Source organism: Poecile atricapillus, assembly GCF_030490865.1.
Source record: "Poecile atricapillus isolate bPoeAtr1 chromosome 36 unlocalized genomic scaffold, bPoeAtr1.hap1 SUPER_36_unloc_5, whole genome shotgun sequence".
Classification (NCBI taxonomy): Eukaryota; Metazoa; Chordata; class Aves; order Passeriformes; family Paridae; genus Poecile; species Poecile atricapillus.
Window position 1 is genome coordinate 27,053 of NW_026708995.1, and position 19,648 is coordinate 46,700.

The 19,648-nt window shown below is 56.3% G+C and overlaps 1 protein-coding gene and 1 long non-coding RNA gene across 10 annotated transcripts in view; one reads left to right on the top strand and one right to left on the bottom strand.

Annotated features, from left to right (window-relative positions):
- PFAS (phosphoribosylformylglycinamidine synthase) overlaps positions 1-19,648 on the bottom strand; it is a 92,111-nt gene that overhangs the window by 15,997 nt on the left and 56,466 nt on the right. For 5 of the 9 annotated variants that reach the window (XM_058828526.1, XM_058828525.1, XM_058828527.1 and 2 more), the window contains 9 exons: positions 19,115-19,345; positions 16,118-16,298; positions 15,463-15,546; positions 11,510-11,574; positions 8,938-9,028; positions 4,671-4,796; positions 1,951-2,096; positions 584-610; positions 11-194 (listed from right to left, as the gene is read on the bottom strand). In XM_058828526.1, the coding sequence (XP_058684509.1) occupies positions 11-194; positions 584-610; positions 1,951-2,096; positions 4,671-4,796; positions 8,938-9,028; positions 11,510-11,574; positions 15,463-15,546; positions 16,118-16,298; positions 19,115-19,345 (1,135 nt within the window). Of the gene's footprint in view, positions 1-10; positions 222-329; positions 411-481; positions 611-1,950; positions 2,097-4,670; positions 4,797-8,937; positions 9,094-9,375; positions 9,453-11,509; positions 11,575-15,462; positions 15,547-16,117; positions 16,299-19,114; positions 19,346-19,648 lie in introns of those variants that run through there. The other 4 variants (XM_058828524.1, XM_058828530.1, XM_058828531.1 and 1 more) reach the window with 4 other exon arrangements.
- Positions 18,517-19,072, top strand: LOC131574137 (uncharacterized). The gene is made up of 3 exons (XR_009276386.1): positions 18,517-18,670; positions 18,708-18,890; positions 18,927-19,072. It is a non-coding gene; the product is annotated as an uncharacterized LOC131574137 (long non-coding RNA).

Below are 19,648 nucleotides of genomic sequence, written 5' to 3' on the forward strand. Positions count from 1 at the left end.
GTCCCCTCACCTATCTGTGCCACCACGGGTGCCACGTAGTCCGGGTCAAAGGTCAGCTGGAGTTGGGGTCCCCAGCGCGTCCCCAGCTCGGCCTCCTCCTGCTCCACACAGGCCGGGCTGGCCTGGAGCCGCTCCAGCCGGAAACTGCCCTGCTCCCAAAGTCCCCTGATGTCCCCAAGGGGCTGGGACAGCACCTCCTGGTCACCTATGGACACTGTCACCTGTGGGGACAGCACAGTCACACCTGTGACACCTGGGGACAGCACAGTCACACCTGGGGACAGGGACTGCCCTGCTCCCAAAGTCCCCTGATGTCCCCAAGGGGCTGGGACAGCACCTCCTGGTCACCCACGGACACTGTCACCTGTGGGGACAGCACAGTGACACCTGGGGACACCTGGGGACAGGGACTGCCCTGCTCCCAAAGTCCCCTGATGTCCCCAACCGGCTGGGACAGCACCTCCTGGTCACCCACGGACACTGTCACCTGTGGGGACAGCACAGTGACACCTGGGGACACCTGGGGACAGGGACTGCCCTGCTCCCAAAGTCCCCTGATGTCCCCAACGGGCTGGGACAGCACCTCCTGGTCACCCACTGTCACTGTCACCTGTGGGGACAGCACAGTGACACCTGGGGACAGCACAGTGACACCTGGGGACAGGGACTGCCCTGCTCCCAAAGTCCCCTGATGTCCCCAACCGGCTGGGACAGCACCTCCTGGTCACCCACTGTCACTGTCACCTGTGGGGACAGCACAGTCACACCTGGGGACAGCACAGTGACACCTGTGACACCTGGGGACACCTGGGGACAGCACAGTGACACCTGGGGACATCACAGTGACACCTGGGGACACCTGGGGACACCTGGGGACACCTGGGGACAGGGACAGTGACACCTGGGGCTTGGGGACATCTGGGGACACTCAGGGACACTCAGATGTGGGGTGTTGGGATGGTGGCACCAGGCTTGGGGACACTCAGGGACACTTTGGGGACCCTCAGGTACAGGGAGAGGGTGACAGGGACATGGGGACAGCGAGGGACACAAGGACAGGGACAGGGGACACTGAGGGACACAGGGACATGGGACATTGAGGGACACAGGGACAGGGGACACTGAGGGACACAGGGACAGGGGACACAGGGACAGGGGACACAGGGACAGGAGGACACTGAGGGACACTGAGGGACACTGAAGGACACAGGGACAGGGGACGCAGGGACATGGGGACACTGAAGGACACTGAGGGACACTGAGGGACAGGGGGACAGGGGACACTGAGGGGACACTGAGGGACACTGAGGGACACTGAGGGACACAGGGACAGGGGACACAGGGACAGTCAGGGACAGAGGGACAACGAGGATGACGAGGGACAATGGGGACAAAAACACCACAGAGACACAGAGCCACCTCCTGTCCCCCCTCCAATGTCCCCAATGTCCCCAAATGTCCCCCCAATGTCCCCAGTGATGTCCCCCCAATGTACCCCCAATGTCCCCAATGTCCCCAACCCCCGAACGTCCCCAATGTCCCCAACCCTCCACTGTCCCCACTGTCCCCAATGTCCCCAATGTCCCCCAATGTCCCCAATGTCCCCAGTGTCCCCAATGTCCCCAATGTCCCCAATGTCCCCCAGTGTCCCCAATGTCCCCAATGTCCCCAGTGTCCCCAATGTCCCCAACCCCCCCAATGTCCCCAATGTCCCCAATGTCCCCAATGTCCCCAAATGTCCCAACGTCCCCAATGTCCCCAACCCCATAATGTCCAACCCCTCAATGTCCCCAATGTTCCCCCAATGTCCCCAATGTCCCCAACCCCCCAGTGTCCCCAATGTCCCCAATCCCCCCAATGTCCCCAATGTCCCCAATGTCCCCAATGTCCCCAATGTCCCCAACCCCCCCAATGTCCCCAATCCCCCCAATGTCCCCAATGTCCCCTCACCGTGGCGCGGGGGCCGTAGGGGCCGCTGTGGCCGATGGGGACACAGGTGACACCGGTGTCCTGGTAGCGACGGCACACGGGGACAGCGGCCACCTCGGGGACCTCCAGCACCAACCCCGGCTCCTCCGAGAACAGCAGCGCCAGCACTGGGGACAGGGGACAGCATTGGGGACATTGTGGGGACATTGGGGACATTGGGGACAGGGGACAGCATTGGGGACATTGGGGACATTGGGGACATTGGGGGGATTGGGGACATTGTGGGGACAGCGGCCACCTCGGGGACCTCCAGCACCAACCCCGGCTCCTTCGAGAACAGCAGCGCCAGCACTGGGGACAGGGGACAGCATTGGGGACAGCTGGGGACAGGGGGGACAGGGGACATTGGGGACATTGGGGACAGTGGGGGGATTGGGGACAGTGGGGGGATTGGGGACAGTGGGGGGATTGGGGACAGTGGGGACATTGGGGACATTGGGGACATCATTGGGGACATTGGGGACATTGGGGACACTGGGGACATTGGGGGGATTGGGGACATTGGGGGGATTGGGGACATTGGGGGGATTGGGGACATTGGGGACATCATTGGGGACATCATTGGGGACAGGGGGGACATCATTGGGGACATCATTGGGGACATTGGGGACATTGGGGGGACATTGGGGACATTGGGGGGGATTGGGGACATTGGGGACACATTGGGGGGATTGGGGGTGTTGGGGACACTCAGGACACTCAGGGGACACTCGGGGACACTCAGGGGACATTCAGGGGACACTCAGGGACACTCAGGGGACACTCAGGGGACACTCAGGGACACTCAGGGGACATTCAGGGGACACTCAGGACACTCGGGGACACTCAGTGACACTCAGGGGACACTCAGGGGACACTCAGGGACACTCAGGGGACACTCAGGGACACTCAGGGGACACTCAGGGGACACTCAGGGACACTCAGGGGACACTCGGGGACACTCAGTGACACTCAGGGGACACTCAGGACACTCAGGGGACACTCAGGGGACACTCAGGGGACACTCAGGGGACACTCAGGGACACTCAGGGACACTCAGGGGACACTCAGGACACTCAGGGGACACTCAGGGGACACTCAGGGACATTTGGGGACACTCAGGGGACATTGGGGACACTCGGGGACACTCGAGGACACTCAGGGGACATTGGGGACACTCAGGACACTCAGGGACACTTGGGGACACTGAAGGACACTTGGGGACACTCAGGGGACACTCAGGACACTCAGGGGACACTCAGGACACTCGAGGACACTCAGGACACTCAGGGGACACTCAGGGACACTTGGGGACACTCAGGGGACACTCAGGGGACACTCAGGACACTCAGGGGACACTCAGGGGACACTCAGGGGACACTCAGGGACACTCAGGGGACACTCAGGGGACACTCAGGGGACACTCAGGGGACACTCAGGGACACTCAGGGGACACTCAGGGGACACTCGGGGACACTCAGGGACACTCAGGGGACACTCAGGGACACTCAGGGGACACTCAGGGGACACTCAGGGGACACTCGGGGACACTCAGGGACACTCAGGGGACACTCAGGGGACACTCAGGGGACACTCAGGGACACTCAGGGGACACTCAGGGACACTCAGGGGACACTCAGGGGACACTCAGGGACACTCAGGGGACACTCAGGACACTCAGGGGACACTCAGGGGACACTCAGGACACTCAGGGGACACTCAGGACACTCAGGGACATTTGGGGACACTCAGGGGACACTCAGGGGACATTGGGGACACTCAGGACACTCAGGGGACACTCGGGGACATTTGGGGACACTCAGGGGACACTCAGGGGACATTGGGGACACTCAGGACACTCAGGGGACACTCAGGACACTCAGGGACACTCAGGGACATTTGGGGACACTCAGGGGACACTCAGGACACTCAGGGGACACTCAGGGACATTTGGGGACACTCAGGGGACACTCAGGACACTCAGGGGACACTCAGGGACATTTGGGGACACTCAGGGGACATTGGGGACACTCAGGGGACACTCAGGGGACACTCAGGGACACTCAGGGGACACTCAGGGACACTCAGGGACACTCAGGGGACACTCAGGACACTCAGGGGACACTCGGGGACATTTGGGGACACTCAGGGGACACTCAGGACACTCAGGGGACACTCAGGGACATTTGGGGACACTCAGGGGACACTCAGGGACACTCAGGGGACACTCAGGGGACACTCAGGGGACACTCAGGGACACTCAGGGGACACTCAGGGGACACTCAGGGGACATTCAGGGACACTCAGGACACTCAGGGACACTCAGGGGACACTCAGGGGACACTCAGGGGACACTCAGGGGACACTCAGGACACTCAGGGGACACTCAGGGACACTCAGGGACACTCAGGGGACACTCAGGGGACACTGAAGGACACTCAGGGACACTCAGGGGACACTCAGGACACTCAGGACACTCAGGGGACACTCAGGACACTCAGGGGACACTCAGGGGACACTCAGGGACACTCAGGGGACACTCAGGACACTCGGGGACACTCAGGGGACACTGAAGGACACTCAGGGACACTCAGGGGACACTCAGGACACTGAAGGACACTCAGGGGACACTCAGGGGACACTCAGGGGACACTCAGGACACTCAGGACATTTGGGGACACTGGGGACACGGTGACACTGACGGGTGACGCCGGGCGGTGGCGCGGGGACGCTGACGGTGACACCGCAGTTGCCAGCGAAGGCCATCTCCAGGACACAGCCCAGGAAGCCACCGTCACTGATGTCATGGCCAGCGGTGAGGACACGCTCTGGGGACAGCAGGGGACAGCTGGGGACACACCTGGGGACACCTGGGGGACACTGGGGACACTGGGGACAGCTGGGGACATGCTCTGGGGACAGCAGGGACAGCTGGGGACAGCTGGGGACACTGGGGACACCTTGGGGACACTGGGGACACCTGGGGACACCTTGGGGACACTGGGGACACCTGGGGACACCTTGGGGACACTGGGGACACCTTGGGGACACTGGGGACACCTGGGGACACCTGGGGACACTGTGGACACCTGGGGACACCTGGGGACAGCAGGGACACCTGGGGACACCTGGGGACACCTGGGGACACTGGGGACACTGGGGACACCTGGGACACACCTGGGGACACTGGGGACACCTTGGGGACAGCAGGGGACAGCTGGGGACACCTGGGGACACTGGGGGACACCTTGGGGACACTGGGGACACTGGGGACACACCTGGGGGACACTGGGGACACACCTGGGGACATGCTCTGGGGACAGCAGGGACAGCTGGGGACACTGGGGACACACCTGGGGTCTCCCAATGTCACCCAATGTCACCCAAACGTCACCCAGAGTCACCCAGAGTCACTCAGGGACATCTTGGGGACATCTGGGGACACCTGGGGACACCTGGGGGACACCTTGGGGACACACCTGGGGTCTCCAGGTGTCATCCAGTGTCACCCAATGTCACCTAAATGTCACCCAGAGTCACCCAGAGTCACTCAGGGACACCTTGGGGACACCTGGGGACACCTCAGGGCCACCCAAGGTCACCTCAGGGCCACCTGGGGTCTCCAGATGTCACCCAATGTCACCCAAATGTCACCCAAAGTCACTCAGGGACACCTTGGGGACACCTCAGGGCCACCTGGGGTCTCCAGATGTCACCCAGTGTCACCCAAATGTCACCCAATGTCACCCAGAGTCACTCAGGGACACCTCAGGGCCACCCAGGGTCTCCAAATGTCACCCAATGTCACCCAATGTCACCCAATGTCACCCAATGTCACCCAGAGTCACTCAGGGACATCTTGGGGCCACCTCAGGGACAGCTGGGGACACCTCAGGGCCACCTCTGGGCTCCAGATGTCACCCAGGGTCACCCAATGTCACCCAAACGTCACCCAGGGTCACTCAGGGACATCTTGGGGCCACCTCAGGGCCACCTCGGGGCCACCTCTGGTCTCCAAATGTCACTCAGGGTCACCCAGAGTCACTCAGGGACACCTCAGGGACACCTGGGGTCTCCAGATGTCACCCAATGTCACCCAATGTCACCCAGAGTCACTCAGAGTCACTCAGGGACATCTCGGGGACACACCTGGGGACACCTGGGGACAGCTCGGGGCCACTTCTGGGCTCCCAATGTCACCCAAATGTCACCCAGAGTCACCCAGGGACACCTGGGGACACACCTGGGGACACCTCAGGGCCACCTCAGCACTCCAAATGTCACCCAATGTCACCCAATGTCACCCAAATGTCACCCAGAGTCACTTTGGGGTCACCTCAAGGTCACCCAGGGTCTCCAAATGTCACCCCGTGTCACCCAAAGGTCACCCAATGTCACTCAGGGACACCCTTGGGGACACTGGGGACACCTTGGGGACACACTTGGGGTCTCCAGATGTCACCCAAATGTCACCCAATGTCACCCAGAGTCACCTCAGGGACATCTCAGGGTCACCTCAGGGACACCTGGGGACACCTCAGGGCCACCCAAGGTCACCTCAGGGCCACCTCTGGTCTCCAGATGTCACCCAATGTCACCCAATGTCACCCAGAGTCACCCAGAGTCACTCAGGGACAGCTGGGGACACTGGGGACACCTGGGGACACATGTGGGGACACAGCTGGGGTCTCCAAATGTCACCCAATGTCACCCAAAGTCACTCAGGGACACCTGGGGACACCTCAGGGCCACCTGGGGTCTCCAGATGTCACCCAATGTCACCCAATGTCACCCAATGTCACCCAATGTCACCCAAATGTCACCCAAATGTCACCCAGAGGCACTCAGGGACACCTCGGGGCCACCCAGGGTCCCCAGATGTCACCCAATGTCACCCAAATGTCACCCGGGGTCACCCAAATGTCACCCAGGGTCACCCAATGTCACCCAGAGTCACTCAGGGACACCTGGGGACACCTCAGGGACATCTGGGGACACCTCAGGGCCACCTCAGGGCCACCTCAGGTCTCCAGATGTCACCCAGGGTCACTTTGGGGTCACCTCAAGGTCACCCAGGGTCACCCAAAGTCACCTCAGGGTTGTCAAATGTCCCCTTGGGGTCACCCCAGGGTCACCCAGTGCCACCCCCCAGGGTCACCCATTGTCACCATTTTTTGCCCCCAAAGCCCCAAAACCCCCATTTCTCACCCCAAAATCCCCAAAATCCCCATTTTTCATCCCAAAATCCCCATTTTTCACCCCAAAATCTCCAAAATCCCCATTTTTCACCCCAAAATCCCCATTTTTCACCCAAAATCCCCATTTTTCACCCCAAAATCCCCAAAATCCCCATTTTTCACCCCAAAATCCCCATTTCTCACCCCAAAATCATCATTTTTCACACCCAAAGCCCCAAAATCCCCATTTTTCACCCCAAAATCCCCATTTCTCACCCCAAAATCCCCATTTCTCACCCCAAAATCTCCAAAATCCCCATTTCTCCCCCCAAAATCCCCATTTCTCACCCCAAAATCCCCAAAATCCCCGTTTTTCACCCCAAAATCCCCATTTCTCACCCCAAAATCCCCAAAATCCCCATTTTTCACCCCAAAATCCCCAAAATCCCCATTTTTCACCCCAAAATCCCCATTTCTCATCCCAAAATCCCCATTTCTCATCCCAAAATCCCCATTTCTCACCCCAAAATCCCCAAAATCCCCATTTTTCACCCCAAAATCCCCATTTCTCACCCCAAAATCCCCAAAATCCCCATTTTTCACCCCAAAATCCCCATTTCTCACCCCAAAATCACCATTTCTCACCCCAAAATCCCCAAAATCCCCATTTTTCACCCCAAAATCCCCATTTCTCACCCCAAAATCCCCATTTCTCACCACAAAATTGACATTTTTCACTCCAAAACCCCAAAATCGCCATTTTTTGCTCCCAAAATCCCCATTTTCCCCCCAAAGCCCCCAAAATCCCCATTTTCCATCCCAAAATCCCCATTTGCCCCTCCCAAAGCCCCCAAATCACCGTTTTTTGCCCCAAAATCGCCATTTTCCCCCCCAAAAATCCCCATTTCTCACCCAAAAATCCCCATTTTTCACCCCGAAATCCCCATTTCTCACCCCAAAATCGCCATTTTTTGCCCCAAAATCCCCATTTTTCCCCCCCAAAGCCCCAAAATCGCCATTTTTACACCCAAAATCATCAATTTTACTCCCAAAATCCCCATTTTCCACCCCCAAAATCCCCATTTCTCACCCCAAAATCCCCATTTCCCCCCCCCAAGCCCCAAAATCACCGTTTTTTGCTCCCAAAATCCCCATTTCTCATCCCAAAATCCCCATTTCTCATCCCAAAATCCCCATTTCTTGCCCCAAAATCGCCATTTTTCACCCCAAAATCCCCATTTTTCCTCCACCCCAAAGCCCCAAAATCACCGTTTTTTGCCCCAAAATCCCCATTTCTCACCCCAAAATCCCCATTTTTCCCCCCCAAAGCCCCAAAATCGCCGTTTTTACACCCAAAATCATCAATTTTACTCCCAAAATCCCCATTTTCCACCCCCAAAATCCCCATTTCTCACCCCAAAATCCCCATTTCCCCCCCAAGCCCCAAAATTGCCGTTTTTTGCTCCCAAAATCCCCATTTTTCACCCCAAAATCCCCATTTCTCATCCCAAAATCCCCATTTCTCACCCCAAAATCCCCATTTTTCGCCCACCAAACCCCGAAATCCCCATTTTTCCTCCACCCCAAAGCCCCAAAATCACCATTTTTTGCCCCAAAATCCCCATTTTTCACCCCAAAATCCCCATTTCTCATCCCAAAATCCCCATTTCTCACCCCAAAATTACCATTTTTCGCCCCTCAAGCCCCAAAATCACCGTTTTTCGCCCCCCCAGCCCCAAAATCGCCGTTTTTTGCCCCTCAAGCCCCAAAATCGCGGGTTTTCACCCCAAACCTTTGAGCAGCTCCTGGGTGACGTTGAAGGCGCTCTCGAGGCTCCCGGGCTCGTCCAGGTCGGGGCAGGAATCGCCCAACTGGGCAAAGACCTGGGCCAGCGCCGAGCCCCCGAGACGGTGCCGGCCCGGGGACAGCTGCACCCACAGCAGCGACCCTAAAAACACCAAAATCAGCCCAAAAAACACCAAAATCACCAAAATCAGCACCAAAATCCATCCAGAAATGGGAAATTCCACCCAAAAACACCCGGGCAAACACCTGGGCCAGCGCCGAGCCCCCGAGACGGTGCCGGCCCGGGGACAGCTGCACCCACAGCAGCCACCCTAAAAACACCAAAAACACCAAAATCAGCCCAAAAAACACCAAAATCCCCAAAATCAGCACCAAAATCCACCCAAAAACACCAAAATCAGCACCAAAATCCACCCAAAAACACCTGGGGAAACACCTGGGCCAGGGCCGAGCCCCCGAGACGGTGCCGGCCTGGGGACAGCTGGACCCACAGCAGCGACCCTAAAAACACCAAAAAACCCAAAATTACACCCAAAATCCACCCAGAAACGGTGAAAATCCACCCAAAAATGGGGAAATTTCACCCAAAAACACCTGGGGAAACACCTGGGCCAGCGCCGAGCCCCCGAGACGGTGCCGGCCCGGGGACAGCTGCACCCACAGCAGGGACCCTAAAAACACCAAAAAAACCAAAATCAGCACCAAAATCCATCCAGAAATGGGGAAATTCCACCCAAAAATGGGGAAATTCCACCCAAAAACACCTGGGGAAACACCTGGGCCAGCGCCGAGCCCCCGAGACGGTGCCGGCCTGGGGACAGCTGCACCCACAGCAGGGACCCTAAAAACACCAAAATCAGCCCAAAAAACACCAAAAACACCAAAATCCGCAACAAAATCAGCACCAAAATCCATCCAGAAATGGGGAAATTCCACCCAAAAACACCTGGGGAAACACCTGGGCCAGCGCCGAGCCCCTGAACCCACAGCAGGGACCCTAAAAACCCCAAAAACACCAAAATCAGCCCAAAAACCACCAAAATCCCCAAAATCAGCACCAAAATCAGCCCAAAATCATCAAAATCAGCACCAAAATCCATCCAAAAATGGGGAAATTCCACCCAAAAATGGGGAAATTCCACCCAAAAACACCTGGGGAAACACCTGGGCCAGGGCCGAGCCCCTGAACCCACAGCAGCGACCCTAAAAACCCCAAAAACACCAAAATCAGCCCAAAAAACCCCAAAATCCCCAAAATCAGCACCAAAATCCATCCAGAAACCCCAAAATCAGCACCAAAATCCATCCAAAAACACCTGGGCCTGGGCTGAGCCCCTGAACCCACAGCAGGGACCCTAAAAACCCCAAAAACACCAAAATCAGCCCAAAAAACAACAAAATCCCCAAAATCAGCACCAAAATCCATCCAGAAATGGGGAAATTCCACCCAAAAATGGGGAAATTCCACCCAAAAACACCTGGGGAAAAACACCTGGGCCAGGGCTGAGCTCCTGAACCCACAGCAGCGACCCTAAAAACCCCAAAAACACCAAAATCAGCCCAAAAAACACCAAAATCACCAAAATCAGCACCAAAATCAGCCCAAAATCCCCCAAATCAGCACCAAAATCCATCCAGAAATGGGGAAATTCCACCCAAAAACACCTGAGGAAAAACACCTGGGCCAGGGCTGAGCCCCTGAACCCACAGCAGGGACCCAAAAACCCCAAAAACACCAAAATCAGCCCAAAAAACACCAAAATCCCCAAAATCAGCACCAAAATCCATCCAGAAACACCAAAATCAGCACCAAAATCCACCCAAAAACACCTGGGCAAACACCTGGGCCAGCGCCGAGCCCCTGAACCCACAGCAGGGACCCTAAAAACCCCAAAAACACCAAAATCAGCACCAAAAAACACCAAAATCATCAAAATCAGCACCAAAATCCACCCAGAAACGGTGAAAATCCACCCAAAAATGGGGAAATTCCACCCAAAACCACCTGGGGAAAAACACCTGGGCCAGGGCCGAGCACCTGAACCCACAGCAGGGACCCTAAAAACCCCAAAAACACCAAAACCAGCCCCAAAAAACACCAAAATCCCCAAAATCCATCCAAAAACACCAAAATCAGCACCAAAATCCACCCAAAAACACCTGGGGAAACACCTGGGCCAGCGCCGAGCCCGGGGACAGCTGGACCCACAGCAGGGACCCTAAAAACCCCAAAATCAGCCCAAAAAACACCAAAATCCCCAAAATCAGCACCAAAATCAGCCCAAAATCCCCAAAATCTGCACCAAAATCCATCCAGAAACCTCAAAATCAGCACCAAAATCAACCCAAAAATGGGGAAATTCCACCCAAAAACACCTGGGCCAGGGCTCAGCCCAGGGACAGCTGAACCCACAGCAGGGACCCTAAAAACCCCAAAAACACCAAAATCAGCCCCAAAAAACCCCAAAATCCCCAAAATCAGCACCAAAATCCATCCAGAAACACCAAAACCAGCACCAAAATCCATCCAAAAATGGAGAAATTCCACCCAAAAACACCTGGGCCAGCGCCGAGCCCCCGAGACGGTGCCGGCCTGGGGACAGCTGGACCCACAGCAGGGACCCTAAAAACACCAAAAACACCAAAATCAGCCCAAAAAACACCAAAATCAGCCCAAAAAACACCAAAATCCCCAAAATCAGCACCAAAATCAGCCCAAAACCACCAAAATCAGCACCAAAATCCACCCAAAAACACCTGGGCAAACACCTGGGCCAGCGCCGAGCCCCTGAGACGGTGCCGGCCTGGGGACAGCTGCACCCACAGCAGGGACCCTAAAAACACCAAAATCAGCCCAAAAAACACCAAAAACACCAAAATCAGCCCAAAAAACACCAAAATCCCCAAAATCAGCACCAAAATCCATCCAGAAACACCCGGGGAAACACCTGGGCCAGGGCTCAGCCCGGGGACAGCTGGACCCACAGCAGCGACCCTAAAAACCCCAAAAACACCAAAATCAGCCCAAAAAACACCAAAATCCCCAAAATCAGGCCAAAATCCATCCAGAAACCCCAAAATCAGCACCAAAATCCATCCAGAAATGGGGAAATTCCACCCAAAAATGGGGAAATTCCACCCAAAAACACCTGGGGAAACACCTGGGCCAGGGCCGAGCCCCTGAACCCACAGCAGGGACCCTAAAAACCCCAAAAACACCAAAATCAGCCCAAAAAACACCAAAATCAGCCCAAAAAACACCAAAATCCCCAAAATCTGCACCAAAATCCACCCAAAAATGGGGAAAACGGACCCAAAAATGGGGAAATTCCACCCAAAAACACCTGGGCAAACACCTGGGCCAGCGCCGAGCCCCTGAACCCACAGCAGCGACCCTAAAAACCCCAAAAACACCAAAATCAGCCCAAAAAACACCAAAATCACCAAAATCAGCACCAAAATCCACCCAGAAACACCAAAATCAGCACCAAAATCCATCCAGAAATGGGGAAATTCCACCCAAAAATGGGGAAATTCCACCCAAAAACACCTGGGGAAAAACACCTGGGCCAGGGCCGAGCCCCTGAACCCACAGCAGCGACCCTAAAAACCCCAAAAACAACAAAATCAGCCCAAAAAACACCAAAATCCCCAAAATCAGCACCAAAATCCACCCAAAATCCCCAAAATCAGCACCAAATTCCACCCAAAATCCCCAAAATCAGCACCAAAATCCACCCAAAATCCCCAAAATCAGCACCAAATTCCACCCAAAAACACCAAAATCAGCACCAAAATCCACCCAAAAACACCTGGGGAAACACCTGGGCCAGGGCTGAGCCCCTGAACCCACAGCAGGGACCCTAAAAACACCAAAAACACCAAAATCAGCCCAAAAATCAACCCTAAAACCCCCAAAAACCCCAAAATCAGCACCAAAATCGACCCAAAAATGGGGAAATTCCACCCAAAAACACCTGGGGAAAAACACCTGGGCCAGGGCTCAGCCCCTGAACCCACAGCAGGGACCCTAAAAACACCAAAAACACCAAAATCAGCCCAAAAAACCCCAAAATCCCCCAAATCAGCACCAAAATCCATCCAGAGACGGTGAAAATCCACCCAAAAATGGGGAAATTCCACCCAAAAACACCTGGGGAAAAACACCTGGGCCAGGGCTGAGCTCCTGAACCCACAGCAGGGACCCTAAAAACCCCAAAAACACCAAAATCAGCACCAAAATCCATCCAGAAATGGTGAAATTTGACCCAAAAATGGTGAAAATTGACCCAAAAATGGAGAAATTCCACCCAAAAATGGGGAAAATCGGCCCCAAATCGGAGCCAAAAGCGACCCCGGACACACCTGGGGACCCCAAATCCCACCTGGGACCCCAAAATCGGCACCGAAATGTCCCAAAAATGGGGAAAATTGACCCAAAAATGGGGAAATCGACCCAAAAATGGGAAAATTGATCCAAAAATGGGGAAATTCCACCCAAAAATGGGGAAAATCGACCCAGAAATGGGGAAATCGACCCAAAAATGGGGAAATTGACCCAAAAATGGGAAAATTGATCCAAAAATGGGGAAATTCCACCCAAAAATGGGGAAAATCCACCCAGAAATGGGGAAATCGACCCAAAAATGGGGAAATTGACCCAAAAATGGGAAAATTGATCCAAAAATGGGGAAATTCCACACAAAATGGGGAAAATTGACCAAAAATTGGGAAAATTGACCCAAAAATGGGGAAATTCCACCCAAAAATGGGGAAAATCGACCCAAAAATGGGGAAAATCGACCCAAAAATGGGAAAAATTGACCCAAAAATGGGGAAGTTCCACCCAAAAATGGGAAAATTGAGTCAAAAACGGGAAAATTGATGAAAAAATGGGGAAAATCCACCAAAAATGGTCAAATCGACCCAAAATGGGGAAAATTGATCCAAAAATGGGGAAATTGACCCAAAAATGGGAAAATCCACCAGAAATGGGAAAATTGACCCAAAAATGGGGAAAATCCACCCAAAATGGGGAAAATCGACCCAAAAATGGGAAAATTGACCCAAAACTGGGAAATTCCACCCAAAAATGGGGAAATTTGACCAAAAATAGGAAAATTGACCCAAAAATGGGGAAAATTGACCCCAAAATGGGGAAAATTGACCCAAAAATGGGGAAATTCCACCCAAAAATGGGGAAAATCAACCCAAAAATGGGGAAAATCGACCGAAGAATGGGGAAAATTGACCCAAAAATGGGAAAATTGATCCAAAAATGGGGAAAATTTACCCTAAAATGAGGAAATTCCACCCAAACATGGGGAAATCAATCAAAAAATAGGGAAAATCAACTCAAAAATGGGGAAATTGACTCAAAACTGGGGAAAATTGACCCAAAAATGGGGAAATCGACCCAAAAATGGGGAAATCGACCCAAAAATGGGGAAATCGACCCAAAAATGGGAAAATTGACGAAAAAACGGGAAAATTGACGAAAAAATGGGGAAAATCCACCAAAAATGGTCAAATCGACCCAAAATGGGGAAAATTGATCCAAAAATGGGGAAATTGACCCAAAAATGGGGAAATTCCACCCAGAAATGGGAAAATTCCACCCAAAAATGGGAAAATTGACCCCAAAAATGGGGAAATTCCACCCAAAAATGGAGAAAATCGACCTAAAAATGGGAAAAATTGACCCAAAAATGAGGAAATTCCACCCAAACATGGGGAAATCAATCCAAAAATAGAGAAAATCAACTCAAAAATGGGGAAATCGACTCAAAAATGGGGAAATCGACCCAAAAATGGGGAAATCGACCCAAAAATGGGAAAATTGATCCAAAAACGGAAAAATTGGTGAAAAAATGGGGAAATTCCACCCAAAAATGGGGGAAATTGATTGAAAAATGGGGAAATCGATCCAAAAATGGGGAAAATTGAGCCAAAAATGGGGAAATCGACCCAAAAATTGGAAAATTGACCCAAAACTGGGGAAAACTGAGCCAAAAATGGGGAAATTTCACCCAAAAATGGGGAAAATTGACCCCAAAATGGGGAAAATAGAGCCAAAAATGGGGAAATCGACCCAAAAATAGGGAAAATTGACCCAGAAATTGGGAAATTGACCCCAAAATGGGGAAAATTGACCCAAAACTGGGAAATTCCACCTAAAAATGGGGAAATTTGACCAAAAATGGGGAAATTTGACCAAAAATGGGGAAAATTGACCCCAAAATGGGGAAAATTGAGTAAAAAATGGGGAAATCGACCCAAAAATGTTCCCAGGTGTCCCCAGCTGTCCCCATGTCCCCCCAGGTGTCCCCAGGTGTGTCCCCAGATGTCCCCAGGGTGTCCCCAGGTGTCCCCAGGGTGTCCCCAGGTGTCCCCAGGTGTCCCCAGGTGTGTCCCCAGGTGTGTCCCCAGGTGTCCCCAGGTGTCCCCAGGGTGTCCCCAGGTGTCCCCAGGTGTCCCCATGTCCCCCCAGGTGTCCCCAGTGTCCCCTCACCGCGCTCGTTGGGACACTTGAGGTCGGGGGTGACGGTGGCGGTGACATCGGGGCACACGGCGTAGGCTGAGATCACCAGGGCACCTGTGGGGACAGCGGCGTCACCAGTGTCACCTTGGGGTCACCAATGGCACCTCAGGGTCACCTGGGTGTCACCAGTGTCACCTTGGGGTCACCAATGGCACCTCAGGGTCACCTGGGTGTCACCAGTGTCACCTCAGGGTCACCAATGTCACCTCAGGGTCACCTGGGTGTCACCAGTGTCACCTCGGGGTCACCAGGTGCCACCAGCGTTCAAATCCCCCCAATGTCCCCACAATGTCCCCAATCCCCCCGATGTCCTCAATGTCCCCAATGATGTCCCCAATGTCCCCAGTGTCCCCAAATGTCCCCAATGTCCCCAATCCCCCCAATGTCCCCAATGTCCCCAATGTCCCCAATGTCCCCAGTGTCCCCTCGATGTCCCCAATGTCACCAGGTGCCATCACGGTGTCCGTCCCCACGCGTGCCGCCATGCTGAGCGAGTCCCCAATGTCCCCACTGTCCCCAATGTCCCCAATCCCCCCAATGTCCCCAATGTCCCCATTGTCCCCAGTGTCCCCAATGTCCCCAATCCCCCCAATGTCCCCGATCCCCCCGATGTCCCCATTGTCACCAGGTGCCATCACGGTGTCTGTCCCCACGCGTGCCGCCATGCTGAGCGAGTCCTTGCCGCCATCGATGGCCACCCCCAGGCGCCGCATGGTGGCCACCAGAGCGTCACACGCGGCCACCAGCGCCCCCCCCTCCGAGCCCCACTTGGAGCCCCACATCCAATTCCCGGAGCACTTCACGTCCTGGGGACATTGGGGACACCGAGGGGACAGAGGGGACACCGGGGACAGAGGGGACAGAGGGGACACCGGGGGACACCAGGGGACACGAGGGGACACCGGGGACACCGAGGACATTGGGGACATTGGGGGAACACCAGGGGGGACAGGGGTGGACACCAGGAGGGACACCAGGGGACATCAGGGACACCGGGGGACACCGGGGACATGGGGGACAGAGAGGGGACACCGAGGGGACACCAGGGGACATCAGGGACAGAGGGGACATTGGGGACACCAGGGGACATCAGGGACATCGGGGACATCGGGGACATTGGGGACATTTGGGACATTGGGGACAGTGGGGACACCAGGGACACCGGGGGACACCGAGGGGACACCGGGGGACAGAGGGGACAGAGGGGACAGAGAGGGGACACCAAGGGGACACCAAGGGGACACCAGGGGACACCGAGGGGACACCGGGGGACAGAGAGGGGACATCGGGGACAGAGGGGACAGAGGGGACACCAGGGGACACCAGGGGACATCAGGGACACCGGGGACAGAGGGGACACCAGGGGACAGAGGGGACAGAGGGGACAGCGGGGGACAGAGGGGACAGAGGGGACAGAGGGGACACCAAGGGGACAGAGGGGACACCAGGGACACCGGGGGACAGAGGGGACACCGAGGGGACACCAGGGGGACACCAGGGGACAGAGGGGACAGAGGGGACATCAGGGGACACCGGGGAACACCAGGGGACACCAGGGGACACCGGGGACATGGGGGACAGAGAGGGGACACCGAGGGGACACCGGGGACATCGGGGGGGACAGAGGGAGGGACACCAGGGGACACCAGGGACATTGGGGGGACACCAGGGACATTGGGGACATCGGGGGGACATCGGGGGGACATTGGGGACATCAGGGACACCGGGGGACATCAGGGGGGACACAGGGACAGGGGACAGGGGGATTGGGGACATTGGGGACAGTGGGGACATTTGGGACAGTGGGGACAGTGTGGGGACATTGGGGACATTGGGGAGATGGGATGGGGACATTGGGATGGGGACAAGGACAAGGCAGATGTGACAGGGACAGGGGGACAGGGGGGACACGGAGGTGCCACAACCGAAGGGGACACAGAGACAGAGACACGGGGGAGGGGACAGGTCAGTGCCACCACCTGTCACCTCCCCCTGCTGCCACCCCCAGCCCCCCGATGTCCCCAGCCCCCACAGTGTCCCCAACCCCCACAGTGTCCCCAACCAATGTCCCCAATGTCCCAAACCCTCCCACCCCCCTGTGTCCCCAAACCCCCCCAATGTCCCCAATGTCCCCAATGTCCCCAGTGTCCCCAATGTCCTGAATCCCCCCAATGTCCCCAATGTCCCCCCTGTCCCCCCAATGTCCCCCCAATGTCCCCAATGTCCCCAGTGTCCCCAGTGTCCCCAATCCCCCCAATGTCCCCAGTGTCCCCCCGTCCCCCCAATGTCCCCAATGTCCCCAATCCCCCCAATGTCCCCAATCCCCCCAGATGTCCCCAGTGTCCCCAGTGTCCCCAATGTCCCCAATCCCCCCAATGTCCCCAGGGTCCCCAATGTCCCCAATGTCCCCAGATGTCCCCAATGTCCCCAGTGTCCCCAGTGTCACCTTGAGGTGTGTCACCCGGGCGAACACCAGGTTGGTGATGGCCTCGGCCAGCGCCCAATGTCCCCAATGTCCCCGATGTCCCCAATGTCCCCAATGTCCCCAATGTCCCCAATGTCCCCAGTGTCCCCAGTGTCCCCAGTGTCCCCAGTGTCCCCAGTGTCACCTTGAGGTGTGTCACCCGTGCGAACACCAGGTTGGTGATGGCCTCAGCCAGTGCCCAATGTCCCCAGTGTCCCCCCCAATGTCCCCAATGTCCCCAATGTCCCCAATCCCCCCAGATGTCCCCAATGTCCCCAATGTCCCCAGTGTCACCTTGAGGTGTGTCACCCGTGTGAACACCAGGTTGGTGATGGCCTCGGCCAGCGCCCAATGTCCCCAATGTCCCCAGTGTCCCCAACGTCCCCAATGTCCCCAATGTCCCCCCACTGTCCCCAATGTCCCCCCAATGTCCCCCCAATGTCCCCAATGTCCCCAATGTCCCCAGATGTCCCCAATGTCCCCAATGTCCCCAATGTCCCCAGATGTCCCCAATGTCCCCAATGTCCCCAATGTCCCCAATGCCCTGAATCTCCCCAATGTCCCCAATGTCCCCAAATGTCCCCAGTGTCACCTTGAGGTGTGTCACCCGTGTGAACACCAGGTTGGTGATGGCCTCGGCCAGCGCCCAATGTCCCCAATGTCCCCAATGTCCCCAATGACCCCAATGTCCCCAGTGTCCCCAGTGTCCCCAATGTCCCCCCAATGTCCCCAATGTCCCCAATCCCCCCAGATGTCCCCAGTGTCCCCAGTGTCACCTTGAGGTGTGTCACCCTGGCGAACACCAGGTTGGTGATGGCCTCGGCCAGCGCCCAATGTCCCCAGTGTCCCCAATGTCCCCAGTGTCCCCAATGTCCCCAATGTCCCCAGTGTCCCCAATGTCCCCAATGTCCCCAATGTCCCCAATGTCCCCAATGTCCCCAATCCCCCCAGTGTCCCCAGATGTCCCCAGTGTCCCCAGTGTCCCCAGTGTCACCTTGAGGTGTGTCACCCGTGCGAACACCAGGTTGGTGATGGCCTCGGCCAGCGCCCAATGTCCCCAATGTCCCCAATGTCCCCAATGTCCCCAGTGTCCCCAGTGTCCCCAGTGTCCCCAGTGTCCCCAGTGTCCCCAATGTCCCCAGATGTCCCCAGTGTCACCTTGAGGTGTGTCACCCGTGCGAACACCAGGTTGGTGATGGCCTCGGCCAGCGCCAACCGCGCTCCGGCCGCGGGGTCCAGCAGCCCCTTGATTGGCTGCTCGCCGATGGCGGTGGCCGCGCCGGTGTCCCCAAAGTGGGACAGGGCCACCACGGCCACGTCGGCCAGCGGCGTGTGCAGGGGACCCACGCACTGCTGCTGGGCCACCAGGCCTGTCACCGAGCGGTCCACCTGGGGACACGGGGACATCAGGGACAGCGGGGACAGAGGGGACAGAGGGGACAGAGGGGACAGAGGGGACAGCGGGGATGGTGGGGACAGAGGGGACAGTGGGGACATCAGGGACAGCGGGGGATGGTGGGGACATCAGGGACATCAGGGGACATCAGGGGACAGCGGGGGACATCAGGGGACATCAGGGGACAGCGGGGGACATCAGGGGACATCAGGGACAGCGAGGGATGGTGGGGACAGTGGGGACAGTGGGGACATCAGGGGACAGCGGGGACAGCGGGGGACAGAGGGGACAGTGGG